Source organism: Lutra lutra, chromosome 9, assembly GCF_902655055.1.
Source record: "Lutra lutra chromosome 9, mLutLut1.2, whole genome shotgun sequence".
NCBI classification, from domain to species: Eukaryota; Metazoa; Chordata; class Mammalia; order Carnivora; family Mustelidae; genus Lutra; species Lutra lutra.
The window spans coordinates 39,688,118-39,710,642 of record NC_062286.1 but is presented as its reverse complement, the minus strand read 5'-3'; the positions used below and the strand labels follow the sequence as shown (position 1 = coordinate 39,710,642).

General features: G+C 38.5%; 1 protein-coding gene across 4 annotated transcripts in view; it reads left to right on the top strand.

Annotated features, from left to right (window-relative positions):
• The window catches only part of RMND5A (required for meiotic nuclear division 5 homolog A), a 64,008-nt gene that overhangs the window by 18,571 nt on the left and 22,912 nt on the right, over positions 1–22,525 (top strand). For all 4 annotated transcript variants that reach the window (XM_047744898.1, XM_047744897.1, XM_047744896.1 and 1 more), the window contains exons 2-4: positions 2,955–3,097; positions 18,814–18,948; positions 20,416–20,516. In XM_047744898.1, the coding sequence (XP_047600854.1) occupies positions 2,955–3,097; positions 18,814–18,948; positions 20,416–20,516 (379 nt within the window). The remainder of the gene's footprint in view (positions 1–2,954; positions 3,098–18,813; positions 18,949–20,415; positions 20,517–22,525) is intronic.

Genomic DNA, 22,525 nt, shown 5'->3' with positions numbered 1-22,525 from the left:
TTAGAGAGAGAGTGCAAGACAGGGAGGGGGACAAAGGAAGAGGGAGAGAGAATCTCAAGCAGACTCATCACTGAGCTCAAAGCCCAACATGGGTCTTGATCCCAGGACCCATAAGATCATGACCTGAGCCAAAACAAAGACTTGGACGCTCAACTGACTGAGCCACCCAGCCACCTCATGGCTTGAAACATCACCTACATGCCAGTGACTCACAAATTTATATATCCAGCCCTGTGTTTGCTCTTGAACTCCAGGTTTATAAATCTAACACACTCTACATGTGCGCTGAAGTGACTACTTACATATCAAGTTTAACAAGCCCCAAACTGAACTCCTTATCTCTTCCTCTCATACCTGCTCAGCTTTTAATCTTTATCATTCTAATTTAAGACAATTCCATCTTTCTACTTGACTTAAACTAAAAAAACAAGTTTGGAATCATCTGGGAGTCCTTCTCTTCCTTCATACTCAGTCTGGAAATCCTGTTGGCTTTGCCCTCAGAATATATCCAGAATCCAGACACTTCTCACCACCTCCGCATCTTACACCCTGGGCTGAGCCACTGCCCTCTTACCTGGATTGCTGCCACAGCTTCCTAACTTCTCTTCCTGCTTCTATTCTTGTATTCCTGTCTTGAGTCAGAAAGACCATACTAAAATGTGTCAGTTTATGTACCTGCTCTGCTCAAAACCTTGCAGTGGTACCCTTTCATGCAGAATAAAAGCTAAAGTCTTTACAGTGCCAGAAACGCCCTGCAAGATCAGGACCCCCATTATCTCTTACAGTTTTTCTCCTCCTGTTTTTCTTTGCCAGACATCTGCTTTAGCCACACTGGCTTTTTGGCTATTCTTTAAATAATCTTGGTATATTCCTGTAAGGGCTTTTATCCTCTCAGCCTGGAATGCTTTCCCCCTGAAAGGGAGGAGAAATACTTTTTCTTTTAATCTTGTGAGTTCTTGACTGAGACCCCTGTAATAAAAGGCAGATTAACAAGAGAAAAACAGTTTATTAACATGTATACTTTATGTAAACATGGGAGGTTCTCAGAGAAAAGTGAGTAACTCAAACAAGTGATTTAGAGTTCAAGCTTAAGTACCATCTTTAGCTAAAGATGAAAGAAAGGTGGGGAAGCCAGTTTATCAGGAAATGCACAGTAAACAAAAGGTTTGTTATGCAGATATAAGTCTGAACCTTCTTCACTGATAAGTTTCTTATGATTTAGAGCCATTCTTCTCTACGTGGGTGGAGAGGGAGACTTATGAATGGAATTTCCCTCATAATTGTAAATTTCCCTTACAAAAGGGTGACTTCTGATCTGTTTTTAGAACTTTTCCTGTATCTGCTGTTTCTCATAATAATATGCTCAAAATAATCCTTATGGCAAAGAAGCATATTTTGGAGTGGCAAATTCTGCCACCTTTCATCCCCACAGTATCCTCATGGCTGCTTTCTATCCTATCCACTGTGTTTAAGATTATAATTGTTTAGCTCACATACACTCCCCATCTCTTTTACAGTGCTTCCCCCGCCAATGGAATATACCCTCTTTTGTTCTACTATATATAATTGACTTATTTTGTGTTGCTCACCGGAAGGTATCTTGCTCAATAAGTATTTGTTGGATGAATGGACATCCTAGGGCTGCTGTCATTTTGGGTGGTTCTTGTTCAGATTCTTCAGCCCCATCCCAGACCTCTTGAATTAAATACAAGGGATGGAGGTCTAACTCCTTTGTTTTAACTTAGACCTTCAGGTGATTCTGATGTAAATTTGAGTTTAAGAACCACTGCTGTAGTTCAGAAGCCAGACCTGTTGCTCACAGGTGGGGATATGTAGATATATGAGGTAATTAACAAATGTTCACTCTTCTCCCACCTTCTTCTCTCCTTTTCCTGAGGAGGTAGCGCTGGGAAAGATGATATAAACTGTAGTAACTTTCAGTTGATTTACTGTGTGTATCAAGGTCCCCAAGACCACCTTTATGTTCCATTGATCACTAGGAGGATGCATAGGAATCAGCATGTAGTCACACTCATGGCTAAGATTTACTACAGCAAAAAGGACACAAAGCAAAATCGGCCAAGGGGAAAGGCTCATGGGGCAAAGTGCAGAGGAAGCAGGAGAAAATTTCCAAGAGTTTTCTCTCAGCGGAGTGTCAGTCGCACAAGCAGGGCACATTTAATTCCTCCAGCATCAAATTGTAACAAGTGTGAAGTGTTGTCTACCAGGGAAGCTCATTAGAGGCATAGTGCTCAGGGTGTTCACTGGGGACTGATCATATAGGCACCGTCAGCGTAGCACATACTAAAATTCCAGAGTCTCAAAAGGAAAGCAGGAATTCAGCATGAGCCTCATTGTACAGTTTAGGAATAGTGAGCCACTCTTACCAGTTAGGGTGGTGGGGAACCCTGATAAGAATGGCTCACTGTGCCATATAGATGGGGATATGTTAACTCTTTTTCTGCTGTATCCACTCTTTCAACATGGCATCCACGGAAGTTTGTTGGGTTTTCTTTTCTACTTCTTTATACAGAATATAAAGCATTTAGACTAAATCTCTCTTTTAGGAAATTGAATAACAATGAAAATGTATTGAGAATGACTTGAACAGCTTAAGTGGTTGGGATAACTGAGTTTATTCAGTAAGGCATATTTTCTGAAAAATGCCTTGGCAGTATCATTCACAGTCTGTGCTATTTTGGTAATTACAAAAGTGGCTTATTTCATAGTAAAGTTTTCTTATTTATTCCAAAAAATAAATTAAGATAACTTTCTTAGCATTCACTTGAAAAATGTTATCTATGAATGTGACCATCTGCTTCAAAGCAGATATTTGTTTTTCTTCACTTTTCTTCCAACTTTCATGTTCTAAACGGCCTGTTTGAATTTTGCCATCTTTGGGTTTGCTTTCGTCAGTAACCAGTCTTTCTCTTTATTTCTTTATTTTTTTATAGGCCAAGATGCTGAATTATCAGGGACACTTTCACTTGTTTTGACACAATGCTGTAAGAGAATAAAGGACACTGTTCAAAAACTGGCCTCAGACCACAAAGACATCCACAGCAGTGTTTCTCGTGTTGGAAAAGCCATTGATAAGGTATGGTGTTGAAGGAAGTGTCTGGGATTTTTTTTAACATCATCCGTCTTCTCCTAGCACTGCTTTGATAATAATTCTTTTATGCTAGTCCTTTCATCCTGGCTTTAACTTTTTCAGATTTGGTTTTATTATATTACTCTTAGAGTTTTCTTTTGCTATTTAAAAAAACAAAAATAAAAACATTTGTTTATATGACTACAGTTCCTTGTATCAAGGTGAGTAAATTTCCAAAGAAACTTTAACTACTCTGAGAGAGTATGTTTACAGAAGTAACTTCCTACTTCCTGAATAGTTCATTGGCAGTGACTGTCTCTCTTGTGGGGTTATTAGAACACCCTTGCATCATCCTAACTATTGTCTTCCTGTGTACATGCTAGTTGCTTTTCTCCATTGTTGCTTTCTGTGTGAGTGAGTGGGTTGGTTGCTAGCTGCAGGGCCAGTCCACTTCTGTTGGGCGATTGTTCTGGTGACATCTCTTGAATCTGTGACTTAGTGGTTTACTTATAAGTGGTTATTTTTAGCACTGGGCCAGTTTTGCCCTTGGAGTTCATAGTGGGGCCTAAGAGACAGGGCATAAGGTTACTGTGTGATACCTCTGACTACATCAGCCATTGGAGAATTTGTAATTGTTTATGGATTTATTTTTTTATGGATTTTTTTTGACACATTGTAAACTTGTGGGAAGGTAGGAAGAACTTTTGGGAGAGCTCTTTGTAAAAGCAAAACCAGTCCTAAGATTTGCTTCTTAGTCTGAATGTAGGAGAACTAGTAGCTATGATGTAAACAGAAACTCATGGAATCCAGGGGGTGACTTTGTCTAACTCATGGGTAAGCTTACCTTTTAGAAATTACCCTGTAGAGCAGTAGTCTTGAAGGGCTAGACTCGAGGCAGTCTAAGGCAGAACTATCTGCTTCTAAGGAGGTTTTGTTAACTGGTCAGGTACAGTGTAGCCAGACTGTGTGTGGCAGGGGCTCTAAGGATTGTTTGGGTAAGCTGTGGTTTACAGAAGTGTTAGTGACCTTTCAGAGAGCTTTCACCATTCCCATAATGCTGAGGGTTTCAACTTGGCAAAAGAGGCCTGAGAAGTAGTCCTAGCAGCAGCAACACCATCTTTGGATTAGTGATGGCATTTGCTAGCAAAGGCTGGGAAAGCATTGCGTATTCTCTGAAAGAACTTTGATGTTGTGCTGCCTGTTTGGTGACCCCAAGAGAGTGCACACAGCTTTGGAAGTGGCTTTGGCATCAGACCTTCTGGGGGCTATGGCATTGGAAGCCTTCAGTTGGTATGTACTAGCTTAAGGGCTCACTGGAATGGTGGTGGGGCACTTTAGAGAGGGTCTTAAGTCACTGTGGGTGAGGGACCTTCAGCTGCTCTAGGTGGTGTCTAGGAAGCTTCAGGTTTTGATGGCTGACAGTGACCAAGGCAATCTGGTGATTCTGATGGTTGAAACCCTTGGAGGTAACAGAAGGCATCTGCTTGACCATCAGGCTGCTTGTAGTTAATGACAGAGGGTGGGGACAGCAAGACCAGAAGATGCCATGATAGTGGGAAGAGCTGAAGTTTTCATGGCAGCTAATCAGAGAAAGTATCGGAGGAGAGATCCCAGATTCGAGAGAGGTGAGGATGGCCGCAGCCATATCTCAAGTGTGTGGACTGCTGGCCACTAGGATCCAGAGCATGGGCGCCAGCGATTCACCAAATTTGTGTTCTGTCACTGATAGGTAACTGTGTGTCCCCATTTCCTAGATTGTGCCTATTGTCCTGTCAGATTATTAGAACCTTCTTTTTACTCTTATCCACCTAACTAATGGTGACTTGTAAAGCATGTCTTCCTGATCTAGCAAGTCTTTACAAATATTCATAATTGTTGTCAGGTATTTTGGCTAATCTTTGAGACAAAGCATTTAAGTGTATTTGGTGCTAGAAACAGAAGAATCCCTTTGAGAATGGATACCAAGGGAATGCATAATGCATAATCTACATTCTGGCTTTTTTGGTGGGGGTATGTTTGAGGTGAATGTTCCTAATTATGTATTTTAATTTACTCATTTCTCTTTTGAGGACATTTTTGTCATGTTAAGTAATAAGGGCTTTTTTAAGTAAAAAGTTTTTTGTGTGTGGTTTTATGTTGCTGTGAAAGTAGTTTAGGTTCTAGGTGACCTGGATTCCAGATTCTTCTGATCCATCCTATGAAACTACATTGTTAAGTTGATACTGGTAAGTGTTTGTTGAATTATGGTTCTGGGACACAGAAGAAAGCCTGGATCTTTTAACTCCCTTCTCTACCATCTTTCAGTGCATCTTTCTCCCTTCCTACCTCCCTCTTTTCTGGGGTAGGAGCATCTCTTTACCCTGAGCTGTAACAGGAAGCTGTTACCCCACTAGAACTACCTAGACACTGTGCTTCTCACATACTTGAGGAATTCTGTGTAGGCTGTTGTCATATAAGACTCCACGGACTTGTAGTCTGGACGGAAAATTTGTACAAGCTTCCAGGGCCACCTGTTGTGACAAGGCTGGGTGGACTCCTGTGGGCTGATGTGAGCTGACAGGATGAAGCTGAAGCCATTGTGGCCCAGGCCTTTAAGTCCCACAAACAGACTTGAGTAATAAACTGGAATGCTGTCCAGCAGCCTGTGAGCAGCACCCTGTTGTGGATCTATGTTCCCACCCTGCCAAGAGAAGGGCAAAGACGCTGGTGATTCCTTTATGAGAGGTTGGTTTTGAGTGAGGAACCGTAGTGAATTTTTGACACGCTTAATGATTTTTTTGTCCTTTAATGTTTTAATGCTTGTTTTAAAGTTCTTTAGTCATCACTTAATGTAAGCAGAAAAGAGATTTGTGGTGTTAGCCAAGGCACTTTCTGGCTTTTAATTTTGTGAACATAAAAAATTATTGAAGATTTCTGCCTTAATGTGTTGACTGTTTTCAGAGGCCCATAGTATGATCACTATTTAAAATAAATAATATCTGATATTGGATTCTGTGGCAGATTATTTTTAGTAAAAACAATGTCTTGGCCTATTTTTAATTTCCTCTTCCATGTTAAGAACATCTAGAATTCTCTCCTGCTTAGGGCTTTTACTTCAGTATTTAAGTCTTTTGAGTTTTCTTGAGTTTACTTCTTCCTAAGTAAGAAAAGTTAATAAAATCATTACTGCTTTAAATACGTATGTGTTATGTTGAAATAAATAGGGCTAAGATTTTAAACTGTCTAAATTTAGACATTGTTATGGGATAGTTGAAAGCAAAATACATAGGCCATGTTCTTTAGAAGAGTATAGTCTAGTTCGGTCATGTAAGAATGCTACTTGTACACATAAAAGAGCTGGGAAAATTCTGAGGCAACATAAGATAAATTCGCATGGGATTCACTCTATTTGTGAAGTAAAGGGAAGATTATTGTGCTCTTTAAGTGTTGTGGAGTTGGTATCTTAAATTTGACTTTGGGGGCACCGGGGTGGCTCAGTTGGTTAAGTGTCCGACTCTTGCTTTTAGTTCAGGTTGTGATCTTTGGGGTCGTGCTCATTGTGGAATCTGCTTCTCTCTTTCTCTCTTCCTCTCTCTCCCCCTCTGCCCTTTCCCCCGCCCACACACATGCTCTCTCTAAATAAATAAATAAATAAAGTCTTAAAAAAAAATTTGACTTGGAACAGGCAAGATTTCAGACAGCAGAGTGAGATGTGGTTTTCTGTAGTACTAAGAAAGAGGCTGAACAACAGAGATGCTGGACGCCTGTGAAAGACCCTTGAGGACTGGCTCTTTTGGATTGGCTGCCTTATCAAGAATAGGGTTGATGGAAGGCCTAAGGATTTGATTAAAGGAGGTTAGGGAAAAAGGGAGTGAATGATATAAAGGGAGAGAATTTGCATGACCTCATTAAATAGGATGAAATTAGACTAAGGAGAAGTCAGAGGAAGGAAGATAATAGCTGTCACTGAGTGTTGACCATGCTCTGACTGTTGAGCTGGGTGCTGTACATATATTTATATTACATGCTGCAGGTACATTATTCCCATTTTAAGACTTAGATATTAAGTAACATACCCCAGGTGAATAGCTTGGAAGTGGTGAATCAGTATTTGGAAAAAGATCTCACTCATGAGTGCTACACTAGGAAATCAGGCCATTGCAGGGCTGGTAGTGCTTTAAGGGGGGAAATAAGTGTTAAAAATAGTTTTTAAAAAACGTCAGCCTAAACTGATCTTCTGCCAGTAGATGGAGCATCTACATGGGTGAGTTAAAATGCTGACTGTTAAAAAATGGAGTAATGCCATAAAAAGCAAAATATAGAATATTTAAGATAGTTCTGGGTGAGCCATCTGGAACTGCCTTTTATGTAGGTATGACTGGGGTATAAGAAGAGAAGAAAATACCAACGGGAGAAAAGGTGTTGGATTTGGCCTTAAATAGTAGCTGAGATACAGAGTGGGTGAGATCAGGTATATACTAGCTCTAAACTTCGGTTATTATGTAATGGATAAATCTTTATATAGTAGAGAGATGTTACTGTTAATGAAGGGAAAAGGAAATTGAAATGACTAGAAATAAAAAATGCACTCTGATTAAAAAAAAGAGCTAAGTTGAGTTCTGAAGTATAGACAGAGAAATTGATAATATACTTTGAGTATTGAATTTTTAGAATTACTGAAAAGGAATGGTTAACAAAGTTATAAAAAAGACAGCAATGATTAAAAAGCCAGGAACATATTCCCTAAGACTAAAATAAAACATGTTCAAACTAACTCTTCTCTGTGAACTACTAGCGAGTAATCTAAGAAAATGCAGTAGACTAGGTGTCTAAATTTTTGCAAGGCATTTAGTAAAGGTCTCCTATCTTTGTGGTCAAGATGGAAGGTGTTGTTTTAAAATTATGTGATTTGGACTAAGAACAGCTACATTCTCTATACTTACTGGGTTTGGCCACAGTTGCATGGTGTGGGGATGGATCTGACCTACCCAAGCTTGGCCACAGTTGTTTGCTCCAGGGTGAGTACCTCAAAGTCCTCTCTTAGGATCTTTCTCTTCAGAGCTCTTATGGGAAGAAGGGCTGGGAATATGTATGCCTAGAAGTGATTAGTAGCCCCTGAAAGAATGTGGTCTGTTGTGGGAAACAAAATTCTTCAGAGAGAAGTAGAGGCAAGAGGTGGGGAGGGAACATCTTTCGAGGTTCAGCTACCTTCATACCTATCCCTGGTTACCTGAGCCTTTCCTCAAATCCAGGGTTTGGGCAAAGGAGATTACTGTTTGTATGAACCAAGAGTCCCGACTCATACAAGCAGCTAGATGCTCTCTGGGTCTCTTCACTTTTATCCGGCTCCAGTTTCTGTGAAACAATATTGGTTTTGTCTTTTTCAGTCTAAAGATCATTCTCAAAAGAAAAGATGAGTTAAGTTCTGTTTTCTTTGCCATCTGTTACACAACATGATTACTCTAAGCTCTGGGCCTATGCTGTTCTTACTCTGCTCTGAGCAGACTGAAACGACATTCTTTAGTTGATAATGATAATTGTTTGCATTATAGTCTAGTTCACAGAAGAAAGCTTAGACCTTTGCAATTAGGTCTCATCTTAGGATAGGATCAGAGAATCCCACTGGGCCTGGAGTTGGTATGGGCCCACTTTTGCCTGAGACTAGCAGGTGAAATAGCTTACTTGATCTAACATCCAAGTCAGGTTTGGTTTGAGAGGGAAAAGGGACCTTATACCCATTAAGTTGTGCCACCTAATACAGTGTGTAATTGTATTCAGGTGATTTTTAAATGAATGAATTTGGTTTTTAATGCCCTGTTAATATTTTTTGTTTAATGTTTTCTAAAATGAAGACTCTTTTCAATGTAGAATCAGAAGATTTGATGGCAGGGCCTGGTTCTCCAATTCAGCTACTGTTGTACTGAAAGCTTACTGTGGCTAAGTCCCAGTAGATATTTTGGTGTACAATATTTAGTTAGTCTTTAGCAACACTTGTTAAGATAGGGATCATTGTCCACAGATACAGATGTGAAAACTTTGATCAAAGAACTAGAAAGCAGATGGAAGAACTGAGTAAATACTTAAGATTTTATGACTTTGAAGAAACTTCCTCAACTGGAGTTCCTTGAGAGAATTAACAACTGGTGAGTGCCCTTGGGCATCCCATGTGTGTATAAATGTCTCTCCTGTGCATCTAGAGTAGGAAGAGGTATGTGCCATCTTTGGGAAAATTAGTAAAGTAGTTCCTCAAATTTCTGCCATCTGTTCAGATAAGGAGGCAGTTGGGACAGCAGATTGACCAGAGCAGAAAGGTATGTGAAACAATATGTAAAATAATTGTGAGGGGTAAGGATGCAAATGTGACAGGTAGTTAGATTACAGCCTGCCTGTTTTTTAACTTTGAAAACCTTCATAAGAATATGAATATCATACAGAAGACAGAATGGAACGTTTTAGAAGGTAGCATCTCCATCTAGAAATGCATCTACAAATGCTGATTATGACACACTACTGAATTTATTTTCCAGCCATAGTTTGCAAGGCACCACTGGCTGGTATATGCCCAAATATGGATTATTTCATTTGAGACCATGTGCCTCATAATCAGCTCTACTAGGTTTGCTAAATTTTTCCCTGAAGGGCTTATAGTAAATTACTGTCCTACCAAACATGTATTAAACAACAGTTCTCTTTTCTCAGTTCTCGCCTACACTTGGTATTATCAGACTTAAAATATTTTGGAATATTTCACAGCCATCTGATTAATTTAGCTAGTTGTGTAAATTTGCATTTCCATCATCATCTTTGGGGTTGAGCATCTTTCCAAGTTTTTTACTCTCAGAATTTCTCCCTTTAGTGAATTTCTTGCTCGTTTTTTGTCCTTTTTTTTTTTTTTTTTTTTTTTTTCAGTTAGGTTGTTTGTCTTTATTACTGTTTGGGAGTAGTTCTGATTATTTTATCCTAATATTGGGAGGAATTTTTTAAAAACCACACCTCTTTTGGATGTATGTTAAGTATGTATGTATGTATGTACGTATATAAAGTAGGTATCTTTTCCCAGACTGAGTGGAACCAGAATCCAGGTTTCTTGATTCCCTGTTAAGTATCCTTTGTGGTCTATCTCTGTCCCTCACTGCTAAACCAGATTAACTGGATGCTTAGCAGGTGCAACAATAGCACATTTTTGGGTTCATACACAAATTTTCCTTCAAAAGTAGGTGGGGGAGGTTTCTTTTTTTTTTTTTTTTTTTTTAAAGAATTGGTAAATTGGTACTTAAGAATTAAAAGAAATACTGAATTTTATCATGTATTGTTACCACTGTCTGCTCAAGAATTATAATTTCAGGGGTGCCTCGTCAGTTGGTTTCGTCAGTTAAGTGTCCGACTCTTGATCTCAGCTCTGGTCTTGATCTCAGGGTTGTGGGTTTGGGCACCATGCTGGGCATGGAGCCTACTAAAAAAAAAAAATTACAATTTCATAAACTATTCCAGAAATGTATTCATTTTGGATGGTGAACTGTCAAAGCCAATCCTCAAACTAACCAGTTTGTCAGTATGTTCATGATGTAGCCAAGGAGATAGGATGATCTGTTTAGATTCCATAGTTTCATAATGTTTTATTAAAGTTATTTACTCCTTCTCTGTCTCACCTTCCAGATTTTATTTATTTGTTTATATATATGTATATTTTTAAAAGGTTGTATTTATTTGTTTATTTGAGAGAGCAGGCGTGTGGGCAGGGGAGATGGGAGAGGCAGAGAATCTCAAGTAGATTCCACACGGAGCACAGACAGATGAGGGGCTTGATCTCATGACTCTGAGGTCACGACCTGAGCCAAAACCAAGAGTCAGACGCTTAACCAGCTAAATCCCCCCAGGCACCCTTCAGCTTCCAGATTTTTAAACTTAAAATAATCAAAAATATAAATGGCATTGAAAGTACATCCATGAGCTGGTGTATGAATTAATGTGTTCTTGAATTTCTTTCTAAGCTATAACAGCCTTGTCAGGCAGACACACCCTTGAATGGGTGCTCTTTTGCTCTTGATTCTTGCTTGGATCCTGCTTTCACATTTAAGAACATCTTTTCAAGTTTTTTCTTTAAAAATGTTAAAGGAAAAAAGTACAGTAAAACAGAAGGACTAATAATAGGTATTTCTTTTTATTAGCCACTTCTTGGCTTGTTTGCAATGCTGCTTATTTCCTGCAGCCATGCAGACGAGTTTGGTCACCTAGCAACGAAAGCTGGAGCTGATCCTAGCACTGATGCAACAGTAAGAACATACAGTTATAACAAAAGGAGTTCTAGCACTACGCTGCATTTCCTCAACCTCTTTATACAATTTTAACTTTTAATTTTTACTACATGTGAGCAGAAAATAAGCTGTGAAAGTAGTTTATTTTTCTACCCTGGTAGTTTAAACTGGAAATCCAGAATGGTAGAAGGGAGCTCAGAAAATTTCATCTAATGCATTGCTTATTCCTATTTAGTTATATTTTCCAAGACTATCGAATAAGCTATAGAATTTTAACGTAGTAAAGATATCCTGAGCTTAAGGTGGTTGAGTTTTTTCCTTGCCCATGTAGCAGTGACGTAGGATGTACCTTTTGGAAATTAAGGTACATGAGGAACATAGTAAGACTGTTTAAATTTTTTAAAATATTAAACTTACATTTTAACATTTTCAGATAGTCAAAATTAATTTTTTTAATGTATAGTAAGGGAAGATTTGAAGGAATTCTTTCCTTGAGCAGTTACTATCTGATGGTAGCTATTAAAATTTGGACTTACTCTATACTGCCAAATAAAATAAGTCTCTTTTAACATGGTCTGTCCTTTGAGATGACAACTTCCAAAGTTGTTTCATTTCTTTCCTGCAGAACAGACAACTTATAAATTTGTTGGGAGTTGATGGGATTAGAGAATAATTATTGAACGAGTAAGTGGAAATCTGAAAGCTATGTTTGGATTGAATGAGGTCGATAGAGCAGTGAGGAATCTTTCTTACGTAGACTGAATGATTCTTACTTGTTGGGTACATTAGACATTTAGAGAAATAAGGAAGATTCTGGAGTTTGTTATAAATTGTGTCATCTTCAGATACCCATTCATTTATTCATTTGAGTGGTCATTTGTCTGGGGCAGAAAATATGGTACAGTGTCTATGCCATCGTCACCCTTATGTCCTCTGCCCTAGTCTGGAAGACGAATGGAGTAGCACCATTTCCATTTCCAGTGTTCTAGTGGGCATGGACGGCATAAAGATATAATAATCTATTCAGAAGCATTGGTGAACTGTTCTAAAGTCATCTCTCAACAGGCAGAATCTGATAATCTGATTTGAAATTAGCCTTATGCAAGCAGTTGTGGCTTTTTCTTCAGGCTAGAGACAGCCTGTTTAGTATGTGTGTAGAAGCTATTGCTTTAGCATCTAGGTACTTTGTGTTATTAATATTCTTTAGCTTAAGTACTAGGCCACTAGACCAAGAAAGAGGTCTATAAAAAGCAAGTAAATAAAAATTTAAGACTCTGACAGTAATTTTGCTTGTTCATTTTTGGTTTTTGTCCAAGTAATTCTGAGTCTTACTATATGTGTTTTGTTTTAGACTGTTGGCTTGACATCCAAAATAAGGGTAGATAGCTCTTTAAAGAAGAATGTGCTCAATTTTGGAGAGGAGAACTCTCCTGCATTATGGTAATTGTAAATGGTGGGTGCTTAGCAGTTTCTGCCTGTTTTTGTATGTGCTATAAAATAATCTTGTGTTTCTTGGTTTGAGTTAAGCAGTGATTACCTAGGATTGTAATATCAGTTAAATCTAAACAGTCTAGTCTCATTAAATTTGCATGCTTAAAAAATACAGGAAGTTTATTGGGGGTAATGCCTATGTAAGATTTAGGGAGTGAAAGTAAAATTTGTTAGGGAAGGCTTTTATTTTTTATTTTATTTTACTTTATTTAAATTGTATTAGTTAACATTTGTGCACTATTGATTTCTGGAGTAGAAATCAGTGATTTATCACTTACACATATGACACCTGGTGCTCATCACAAGTGACCTCTTTAATACCCATCACCTATCTAGCCCATCACTCACCTTCCTCCATCAACCCTCACTTTGTTCTCTGTCACTAAGAGTCACTAATGACTTGTTTCCCTCTCTCCTTTTTTCTTTTCCCCCTTCCCATATGTTCATCTGTTTTCTTAAAGTCCACAAATGAGTGAGATCATATGGTATTTATCTTCTTCTGACTGACTGGCTTCACTCTAGCTCCATCCATGTTGTTGCAAATGGCGAGATTTCATTCTTTTTGGTGGCTTAGTAGTAGTCCATTATGTATATATACCACATATTTATCCATTCATCAGTCACACTTGGGCCCTCTTCATAGTTTGGCTATTGTTGATAATGCTGCTCTAAACATCAGGGTGCATGTACCCCTTTGAATCTGTGTTTTTGTATCCTTTGGGTAAATACCTAGTAGTGCAGTTACTGGATTGTAGGGCAGTTCTATTTTAACTTTTTGAAAAACCTCCAGTGGTTCTCCAGAGTGGCTCCATCAGTTTGTATTCCCGCCAACAGTGTAACAGGGTTCCCCTTTCTATGCATCCTCGCCAACACCTTTGTTTCTTGTGGTGTTAATTTTAGCCATTCTGACAGGTGTGATGCGGTATCTGTTTGGGGAAAGCTTTTAGACCACAAGGTAGACTTGTGCTTTCTTCACTCTTGATGTTCAGAATTTGCTTTTGGTATCATTTCCTTCCTGTTTGAAGAATTTAGAACAGTTCTTTGAGAGCAGGTCTTCTCGCAACAAATTCAGCTTTCTTTCATCTAAGAATGTTTTTATTTCATCTTCATTTGTGCAGAATATTTTTACTTGACATAAAATTCTGGGACCATTCTTTTAGCAATTGAAAAATGTCAAGTAATTTCTTTCTAGTCTCCATGGTTTCTGTGGAGAATTCTATAAGCAGTGCATCACTTTTCTCTAGCCACTTGCAAGATTTTTTTTCTGTCTTTAGTTTTCAGCAGTTTGCTTGTGAGGTGTCTGGGTGTGGATTTCTTTGAGTTTATCCTTTTACGAGTTTACTGAGCTTCTTGAATCTGTAGGCTTATGTCTTTTGCTAAGTTCAGGAAATATTCTTTATTTTTTCTCCATTACTCTCTCTTTTCCTTCTGGTACTGGGATGACATGCATGTTAGATGTCTTGTCCTGTGGGTCTATGAGGCTCTGTTCATTTTTTTCAGTCTATTTTATTAATGTTTCGATTAGATAATTTCTGTTGATACCGACTTTTTCACCTCCATCCTGATCCTGAGTCCATTCAACGAGTTTTTTTCTTTTGATTACTGTGTCTTCTGTCTTTGCTCAGGCTTTCTGTCTTTTGTTTGAAAATGTTTGCTCTTCCTTTATAAAGCAGTTTTTAAAACTTTAAAGTGTTTAATGGGGGCGCCTGGGTGGCTCAGTCAGTTGGGCATCTGCCTTTGGCTCTGGTCATGATCCCAGAGTCCTGGCATTGAGCTCCATGTCAGGCTGCCTGCTCGACGGGGTGTCTGTTTCTCCCTCTCCCACTCCTCCTGCTCATGCTCTTTCTCTCTCACAGTTAAATAAATAAAATCTTGAAAAAAAAATAATGATTTCAAGTATCTTTGTCATCTTGGCATTGATGTCTGTTGAACCATCTATTCACATATGAGATTTTCTTGGTTCTTTGACAGATGATTTTGGCTCATATCTTGGACATTTTTAATACAGTTGACCCTGGAACAACACCCTGCACAGTTGAAAATCCACATAAAACTTTTGACTCCCCCAAAACTTAACTACTGATAACTTACTGTTGGGTGGAAGCCTTACTGATAACATAAACAGTTGATAAACACATATTTTGTATATTTGTTATGTACTGTATTCTTAGAATAAAGTAAGCTAGAGAAGAGAAGATGTTATTAAGAAAATCATAAGAGAAAATACATATACAGTGCTATAGTGAGTTCATCAGAAAAAAAATTCCTGTGGCAGTGGATCTGTGTTCAAACCCAAATTGTTCAAGGGTCACCTGTATTATGTTAGAAGACTCAGGGTCTTGTTTAAATACTATGGAGAATGTTGATATTTTTCTTATAGCAGACAATTAACCTGGTTGAGTTCAGGCTACAAGTTCTGATCAGTCTTCTGTGAGTTGTGGTTTCAGTGTCCAAGCTATTCAGAAATGTCTTGTTTGTGTGCCAACCAGTGGCCATTCTGGCACCTGGAATCTAGTTCTGTCCCCTAATTCAGTTTTTAGGGTCTGGTATGTTGCTTAGGGTCAGCCCATGCATGTGCAACTGGAGAGTGAGCCCAGGAGTTCATAAACAACTTTAAGGGGTCACTTTTCTGAATTCTCCCCTCTCTATGATCTCACTGGGACTTTAGGGTTCTCCGGGGCCACTTTTTTGGTCATTTGGCCAGAAAACTGGGGCTTTGTTTACCCTACTTTTCTGTATATTTACTGTGACTATACCTGTATGTGGGGCTAGGTGGTGGAAGGACAGAAAGCAAAGATGCAGTAGAAGTTTTTTCCCCTTCTTGGGACCACAGCTCCTCTAATTGGAGAGGAAGAACTCCCTGTGCCTGAGTTTTAGGTTGCCTGCTGTAGTAGACTGGTTATTCAAACATTTATCTAGGTACTTTGAAGGGACTTTGCAGGTATAATTAAGGTTACTAAGCAGTCGATCTTAAAATAGGGACATTATCTAGGTGAGCCTGGAATAATTTACAGGAGCCCTTAAAAACAGTAGAGGTTGGTAGAGAAGAAAGCAGATTTAGAGTGTGAGGGATGTCACCTCTGTTGTTGGCTTTTGAAGATAGATGGGGCCGTGAGCAAGGGAATGTGAGTGGCTTCTAGAAGCTGAGAACAAACTCCTACAGCCAGTTAGGAAACAAGGACCCTGGTCTTAAAACTGCATGGAACTGCATTCTGCAACAACCTGAACGAGCCTGGAGGCAGATTCATGTTGTAGTCTCCAGATAAGAGCCTAGGTCACTGGCACCTTGATTTCAGCTTTTTGGGACCTGGAGCAGAGAAACGGTGTGAGCATGTTGATCTTCTGATCTGTCAAGCTGTGAGATAAAATTGTGTTGATTTAAGTTGCAGTAAAAAACTAATGTACCATCAGACTGCTTTGAGCTAGAGGTGTAAGAAAATGGAGGGAAAAACCATGTGATTTCCCTTCCTCTCTGGGTGACAGAAGAAACCCATTCCTGTTTCTCATGCTAGAACTAGAGGGCTTCCCCTGGAACTCTCAGTCCACATTCTGGGTGCCTAGTTCTGTGTTTTGGCTGAATTGCATCCAGGCTGAGAGGTATTAGAGGGAGATAGGTAGTAAACTCACCACTAGTCCTGTGACCCCCTTCCCAATTCACTTAATACTGTAGATGGCCCCTAATTTGGGATGATTAAACTTACAATTTTTTTTACTTTATGATGGTGTGAAAGTGATATGCATTCGGTAGAAACTGCACTTGAAATTTTAAATTTTGATCTTTTTCAGGGCTGGCAATACTGTGTCTGTTACTCTTGGGAATGCTGGGCATCAGCACTGAGCTGTACCTCCCAGTCAGCCATGTGGTTCTAAGGGTAGACAACCAGTACACTTAGAACCATTTTATATTCGTATTCCATTCTGGTTTTCACCTTCATTATAGTATTGAATAGATTACATGAGATAGTCAATACTTTGTTGTAAAAAGGGTTTTGTGTTAGATGATTTTACCCACTGTAGGCTAATGTAAGCATTCTGAGCATGTTTAAGATAGGCTAGGCTAAGCTAGGGTGTTCAGTAGGTTAGCTATATTAAATGCATTTTCAGTTTACATTATTTTCAGTTTACATTATATTTATCAGGATTTAACCCCATCGTAAATGGAGGAAGATCTGTAATCACTTTTTAAGTGTCCTCAAATAGCTGCTGCCTTCATTCTGTCCTGATTTTATAACTGCATTCAGTGGGACAGATAAGGTGGAATGTGCTTACATACTGTACCCAAATTGGAACTCTTTACATAGGTGTTTTTAAAAAAATCTTCTAGTTTATCATAAAAGAAATATTTACTCGTGTGGAAAGTGGTAATCTCCAGTGATAATCTCTGTTAATACTTTAATGTATATTCTTTTGGATTTTCTCCTAACCATTTGCAAGTATTCCCTTTTTAAAAAAAAACAAAAATGGGGTCATAATTTTGTAAAACTTACTTTTTTTCACTGAAGATGTCATGGCCGTTTTTCCATATTAGTAGATATATAGTAATGAACCTCACTTTTTCCTTATGAATACTAATGTTAGAATAGTAGCAACTACCATTTCATTTAACCAATAAAGGAGTATATTAATTTGCTAGGGCTGCTATAACAAAATGCCACAGACTGGGTGGCTTAAACAGACCTTTATTTCTCCACAGCTGTGGAGATTAGAAGTTCAAGATCAAGGTGTTGGCAGGGTTGGTTTCTTCTGAAGTCTGTCTTCTTGGCTGGTAGATAGCCATCTTCTGGTATCTTCACATGGGGTCTTAGTCTGTTTGAGCTGCCAAAACAAAATACCATAGGTTGTTTAAACAATAGAAACTTATTTTTTGCACAGTTCTGGAGGTTGGGAAGTCCAAGATCAAGGTGCTGGCCAATTCATTTCCTATTGAGGGCAGACAACCTCCTTCCTGGCTTATAGATGACTGCCTTCTCACTGTGTCCTCACAGGGTAGAGAGAGAACACTCTGGTGTTTTTCTCTTGTCTTGTAAGAGCACAGGCACTACTGGATTAGGGACGCACCTTTATGACTTCATTTAACCTTTATCTCCTCCTCACAAACCATCTCCAAATATGGCCACATTGGTGGTTAGGGCTTCAGTGTAGGAATTTGAAGTGTGTGTGTTGGGGGGGGTGGATTACATATAGATATTCAGTCCATAACACATGGGTCTTTTTTCTGTACTTATTGTGTCCTAATTTTTTCTTTTTATAAGGATACCAGTCCTGTTGGATTAGGGCCCACCATAATGACCTCATCTTAATTTAATGAGGTACTGGGAATTAAGACTTCAACATGGGAATTTTAAGATGCAGCCCATAATAGGAAGGTATTGTTACTTTCTCCACTTAAGATAAGGCAGGTAAGTCTCAAAAACCTTGACTGATTTGGCCAAGATCACAGAGCTAGTTAGAGAACCCAGGATTCAAACCCAGGTAGATTGGCCTCAGAGCCTGCTCTCTTAATTACCTGGCCATTCTCCCACCCCCAACCTCTACCTTGGCACGACAGTTGTTGGGCTGTGCCTTGATTATTTAATCTGTGTTGGACATAGTGGTTTTCTCTCTTTTCCAGTTAGACAGTGCTGCATTGAATATGTTTTTATAGGTAGCACTGTACACCTGAAAATATTACTGTATTGTGTAGAAGAAACTGGTTTATTCACAGAAATCATTCAATGTATGTATTTTCCCAAAATACCCTCTGAAAATGTACTCCTTTACTCTTCTAACAATGATCAGTCAATGAGAGTGACAAGTTTTAGAAAAGAGCAGTGGAAAAACAACTTCTTTCATAGGCTGCAGATGATTTGAATTGGGTCCTTACTGGGGATATTTGAGTGAAACGAAGGGCACTCTTTCTCTTAGGTGGAGTGAAAATCATATGAAGTGATATATCCTAGTCAACTCATGAATCATTTTCTTTTTTTTTCTTTTCTTTCTTTTTTTTTTTTTTTCCAGAATTTTGATTCTGACATTAGCAGTGTGGGAATAGATGGCTGCTGGCAGGCAGACAGTCAGAGGCTTCTCAATGAGGTGATGGTGGAGCACTTCTTTCGACAAGGAATGCTGGATGTAGCTGAAGAGCTCTGCCAGGTAACTGTGTGCCGGCATGTGAGGAGATGAAACAGAAACGACGGGGCTCCTTGGAGTCTTTGAATCTTCTTCTGGCTGTAGATAGATTTTTAATATTTTAAGTATCCTGACCTCATTTTACTAGGAGGTCTTTTTTTTTTTTTTTTAAATTGGTGAAAATGACAATCCTAAAACTTCTTATTTAAATTGTTTTTTCCTTATTCCTGCCCTATCCACATTGATCCCAGCCCATCAACCACGGGGTCAAAAGTAATACTACTCTCTCCATTTCCTCTTTTAAATAGGGGGAATAGGATAGCAGAGAAGAAAAGAATCTGGCCCAACTTGTAGCATTTTGTGTATCAAATGACTTTTAAGCTAAAACTTACTTCAGGTGAGCAGCTTTTGTCTTTTATTGCTAGTAGACATGAGCTTAGGGATCTCAGAATAGTTTACCAGGATCACCTAGTCATAATGGGGGCAGCTGCCGTGTATTGAGTCCACAAGCCAACCCCTGCCTTTATTCCTCACCACAATCCTGTGAGGTAGAAGTTGCTAGAAATTGCTTCCATTCTGTAGATAAGGAAGCTGAGGTCTGGAGAAGTGGCTTTGCCCAAGACCATACGGGTTCCTTAGTGAAGGAACTAGGATTCAGTCCAAAATTGACATCCTCAGACTCTGTTCTAAGCCACCATGAACTATTGTGTTTTCCATTTAGAAGAATGAAGGACTATAAAGATGAAATAGTTTAAACCCAGTCTGTAAACCAAACCTTTAAGCCTTTTCTATTTTATTTTATTTTTTAAAATATTTTATTTTTATGTAATCTCCATATAGCCAGTGTGGGTCTCAAACTCACAACCCCAAGATCAAGAGTTGAATGCTCTACCAACTGAGCCAGCCAGGCACACCTTCTATTTTAAACAATTCAGAAAAATGGTAACTCAGGTCTTTCTCTGTAAAGTTTATTTATAAGTAACAAAGACCCAAAATACCAGTGACTTTAAAAAAAAAAAAAAGTTTGTTTCTCTTGCAAAGAAATAGGTGGTGGTGAGCCATTCACAGCATATATAGTAGCTATGCTGTAGGAGGCTTTCAGGGCCCTAGCTTCCTTGTAGCTCTGCTGTTCCTTAGGTGTCCACTGTCCTTATGATCCAGGACAGCAGCCATAAATCTAGCTGCACCTTTTGGTATTCCAGAAAGGGGCTAAGAGTACATGTTTATGTTTCACTGGCCAGAATTTACTCTCACAAAGTCATACCCAGCTTTATTCCATACGGTTACGTACTTGACTTTGTATGGAATACATAGGGATTCTACTGCTATTGGAAAGAATGATGGTAGGGCTCAGTCATTAGTCTGTACCATAGAAATACATGTTAAAAAATTATTTTTAATGGCTCAACCCATATTTTGTAATTTAGAATATGTTTTTACCATATCTCTCTACCTATTACTGCTAACAAAAGTTCATTCTATTTTTTTCAGGAATCTGGTCTTTCTGTAGACCCAAGTCAGAAAGAACCATTTGTGGAGTTAAATCGAATATTAGAAGCATTAAAAGTCAGAGTTCTGAGACCTGCTCTGGAGTAAGTTCTATGTTTGTTTTCTTTTGAGTATTTGGGGAGAACTCTCTATAAGAAAATCTAATTAGAAAACACATTTGAGATTTTGAGATACACACATATACATGCGTACGTACATACGTACGTACATCTATACCACTCACTTTCAGAGACTTCAGAGAAAAGCAAGGGAGAAATATTTTCTTCCTTTTAACTAAGAATGGAGGGTGTACAAATAGGAGAAAATGGTTTGAGCTTTCTTTGCTTATCAGTTGATCTGAGTTCCCAAGAGAGGAAAGAGGTTTCCTATATCCAAGCTTATTCTACTACTTTAGACTAGTATTATAACGGGAAGTACTATCGTTCAGGTGGTCTGAGTTTGATATTTGAACTTCCGTACTTTGTGGGGTTCTATGCTAGCATTTTAAAAAAACAACTTAATTGGTTATTGGAACTAAATGATATGCATGAAGACCACAAATATTGTTATGAAGGAGTTTTGTGCTAATTGTCACTGTAAAATGTAATGGTGCATTATGAACTTGCTATTGTTATGAATTATCTTGAATTACTGAGTAAACTGTGGTACCCTAGAGCAGGATCGGCAGAGTTTTTTGTAAAGGGCCAGAGTAAATATTTTGGGTTTTGTGAGCCACATAGGATCTCTGCTGCATATTCTTCTTTGATTTATTTTGTAGCCCTTTAAAAATGTAAAAAAACAAAACAAAACAACAACAAAACCCAAAAAACCCATGTTGGCCATCTGTTGTATAAAATGGGCAGCAAGCCATATTTGGATCTTGGCCATAATTTGCCGACCCCGTCCTAGAATTTTTTAATGTGAGGATTATCAGGTTTTAAAGAAGAAAGAAAAGCTCATAAAATAAAGGAAAGAAACTGGGTGATAGGAACAGTGATACTGGTGTGAGGTTCTAGCGATTGAATTCTGTATTTTAAAATTAGAAGTATTTGAGGTCATTGTTTTCAGGAAATAAAAATAGTTGGGAAGATTCTTGTTGATTTTTATAAAATGCACCAATTTTTTACCGATTTAATTTTTCGTAGCTTAGTTTCTTTCTGATCATTTATCAGTTCTTAAAAAGTTTTCAAAGTTCTGAAACTAGCTCAGATGAACATGTAGAGATAGATTCCTGTGTAAGTTTATAAATGATAAATTCCTGTATAAATTATAAAGATGAGACAAGTAGGTACTGTAGCTTTAAAAGATGTCAAATACTTGGATGGAACTAGAGGGTACTATGCTAAACGAAATAAGTCAATCAGAGAAAGACAGTTACCATATGATCTCTCTGATAAGAGGAATTTGAGAGGCAAGGTGGAGGGTCCTGGGGGGAAGGGAGGGAAAAAAATGAAACAAGATGGGACTGGAGAGGGAGACAAACCGTAAGAGACTCTTAATCTCAGGAAACAAACTGAGGGTTGCTGCGGGGAGGGAGGTAGGGATAGGGTGGCTGGGTTATGGACATTGGGGAGGGTATGTGCTATGGTGAGTGCTGTGAAATGTGTAAACCTGGCGATTCACAGACCTGTACCCCTGGGGCTAATAATACATTATATATTAATTAAAAAAAAACCCTCAAATAGTACCATTGTGTAAGGCGCACATTACCTTTACAGTTATTTTATTTTATTTTATTTTATTTTATTTTATTAGCAGATGTTAGATTTTGACATACTTGGGGGATTAAATTCTGCCAAGTACCACTGATAACTCTTAAACAGAATATGGCAACCACTCTTCTATCTACTTTCATATTTCACCTATACGATTAAACATCTATAGAGAAGAGTAAGGGATCCTAAACAGAGAAATGTATGGGTTTCCCAGTAGTTTGTAGTGATTTGGAAATATATTTGAGCTGTTCAAGGTAATAGTCATTTATCCACAATTTCTCAGGCTCATCAAACTTTTATTGAGTACTTATTGTTTGCCAGAGACTGTGCTGAGCATTTAGACCACCTCAGCTCTCAAAGTACTCGAGGCTTTTTCCTTTTGGAATGAAGAAAATTTA